At 57.7% G+C, this 1,343-nt stretch overlaps 1 protein-coding gene across 1 annotated transcript; it reads left to right on the top strand.

Annotated features, from left to right (window-relative positions):
• Nucleotides 1-331: 331 nt before the first annotated feature.
• On the top strand, nt 332-945 carry EMH_0047420 (uncharacterized protein; the record flags this gene model as incomplete). The annotated part of the gene is made up of 3 exons (XM_013496277.1): nt 332-346; nt 620-693; nt 801-945. The coding sequence occupies 3 exons, from the start codon at nt 332-334 to the stop codon at nt 943-945; spliced, it is 234 nt and encodes a 77-aa protein (XP_013351731.1).
• Nucleotides 946-1,343: the final 398 nt, after the last annotated feature.

Below are 1,343 nucleotides of genomic sequence, written 5' to 3'. Positions count from 1 at the left end.
CGTGAAATGGCCGGGCACAAGCGATCCCGAATGGGTTTCGGAGGATCGCTTACGGGAGGCGCTCCCCCCTACACAGTTTCGTGCTCTCCTGGACTACAACTAGTGTGTGCATGCAGGCAGGATGCGGGAGTGGGTGTTAGGTAGCTTCGTGCTCGTGGATCCCTAGGCGGATCCCTCCAATCTATTCTATTTTTATTCGTCGATGCCCCCGGAGGCTACTTACCTTACCTCCGTATCTAGATCTTTCCCCTTTCGCGAGACGCGCCAGGTCGCGGGAGGGCGCTGCCGACCGGCCGTACCTCCCTCAGTGGGGCTTTGCTTTGGGGCTTGGATGGGGCTTTCTCAGGTGCCCGGTCGGGGGCGACCCGGCCTAGCGGGAAGGGTCATTTCAACTACCATGGAGCTGGATGACTTGTAACCAAGCATCCAGACCCCTGGAAGCAGCTTTTTTTTCCCTATTTTTGCCCAGTGGCAGCTTGGGAGCGGCGTCTCGCGCCACTCCAGCTAGCCACCAGCTGTGGCCTGAGCTGGGCCTGCATCGCAGCAGTTTCCTTGCTTTTGCACAGCCTTTCACTTCTTTTCTCTTTTCTTGTGCCGCTATTTGCTGTTTCTCTCGCAGGCAAGCTCATTCAGGCGGTGCCGTGGCACCATCGCAGCCGCGAGACAGCCGCCGCATCACGACTCGCCGTTTGAGTCCGATGCGGCGACTGGCATGCTGCTCCCCCTCACCCTTTCTCTCTACCTTGACATCTTCACATATTCGACCCTTTTTCACCCATTTTTCCCTTGCTTCGTCGCAGGAACGGGCACCGGTGTGGAGAACAGCAGCAGCAGCAGCAGCAGCAGCAGCAGCAGCAGCAACAGCAGCAATCCATCACGTTTTACATGACTTCTGCGCACGAGGGACGTGCGCTTTTTGCTGATGGGGGGGCAGATGTAACATGAGTTAGCGCAGAGTTAGCTGAGGAGCCTATTGACAGCCTTGGCATGCTGCGCGTAAGCGTCTGCAAACGTTATACAAGTTCGTTATGAGGCAAAGCATGCAGCAAAGGAAGCTTCTCTGAAGCTTCCTTTAGTGCACGCGTGGGGCTGGCTAGCTCAGCTAGCCGCAGCGGGGTGCGCTGCAACCCCATTTCGGGCTGCCTCCTCCCCGCGCCACCCTGGCCCTGAGCTCAACGCCCAGGATGCCTAGGTTCCGCGGAAGGAGGTCAGCTGCCTTTGGGAAATTCTTACTTTAAGTCTTTGCCTTCATTGCGGCTCGTCTCTGGTCAGGTCAAGGCCAGAGAACTAGCGTTACAGACGCAGCCTATGGCGACTCGTGCAACAACCTAACCCCGCAAGCG

This window comes from Eimeria mitis, genomic scaffold (assembly GCF_000499745.2).
Source record: "Eimeria mitis Houghton genomic scaffold, Emh_scaff2019, whole genome shotgun sequence".
NCBI lineage: Eukaryota > Apicomplexa > Conoidasida > Eucoccidiorida > Eimeriidae > Eimeria > Eimeria mitis.
The sequence above is the reverse complement of the archived record's forward strand: the minus strand, read 5'-3'. Positions and strand labels throughout refer to the sequence as shown.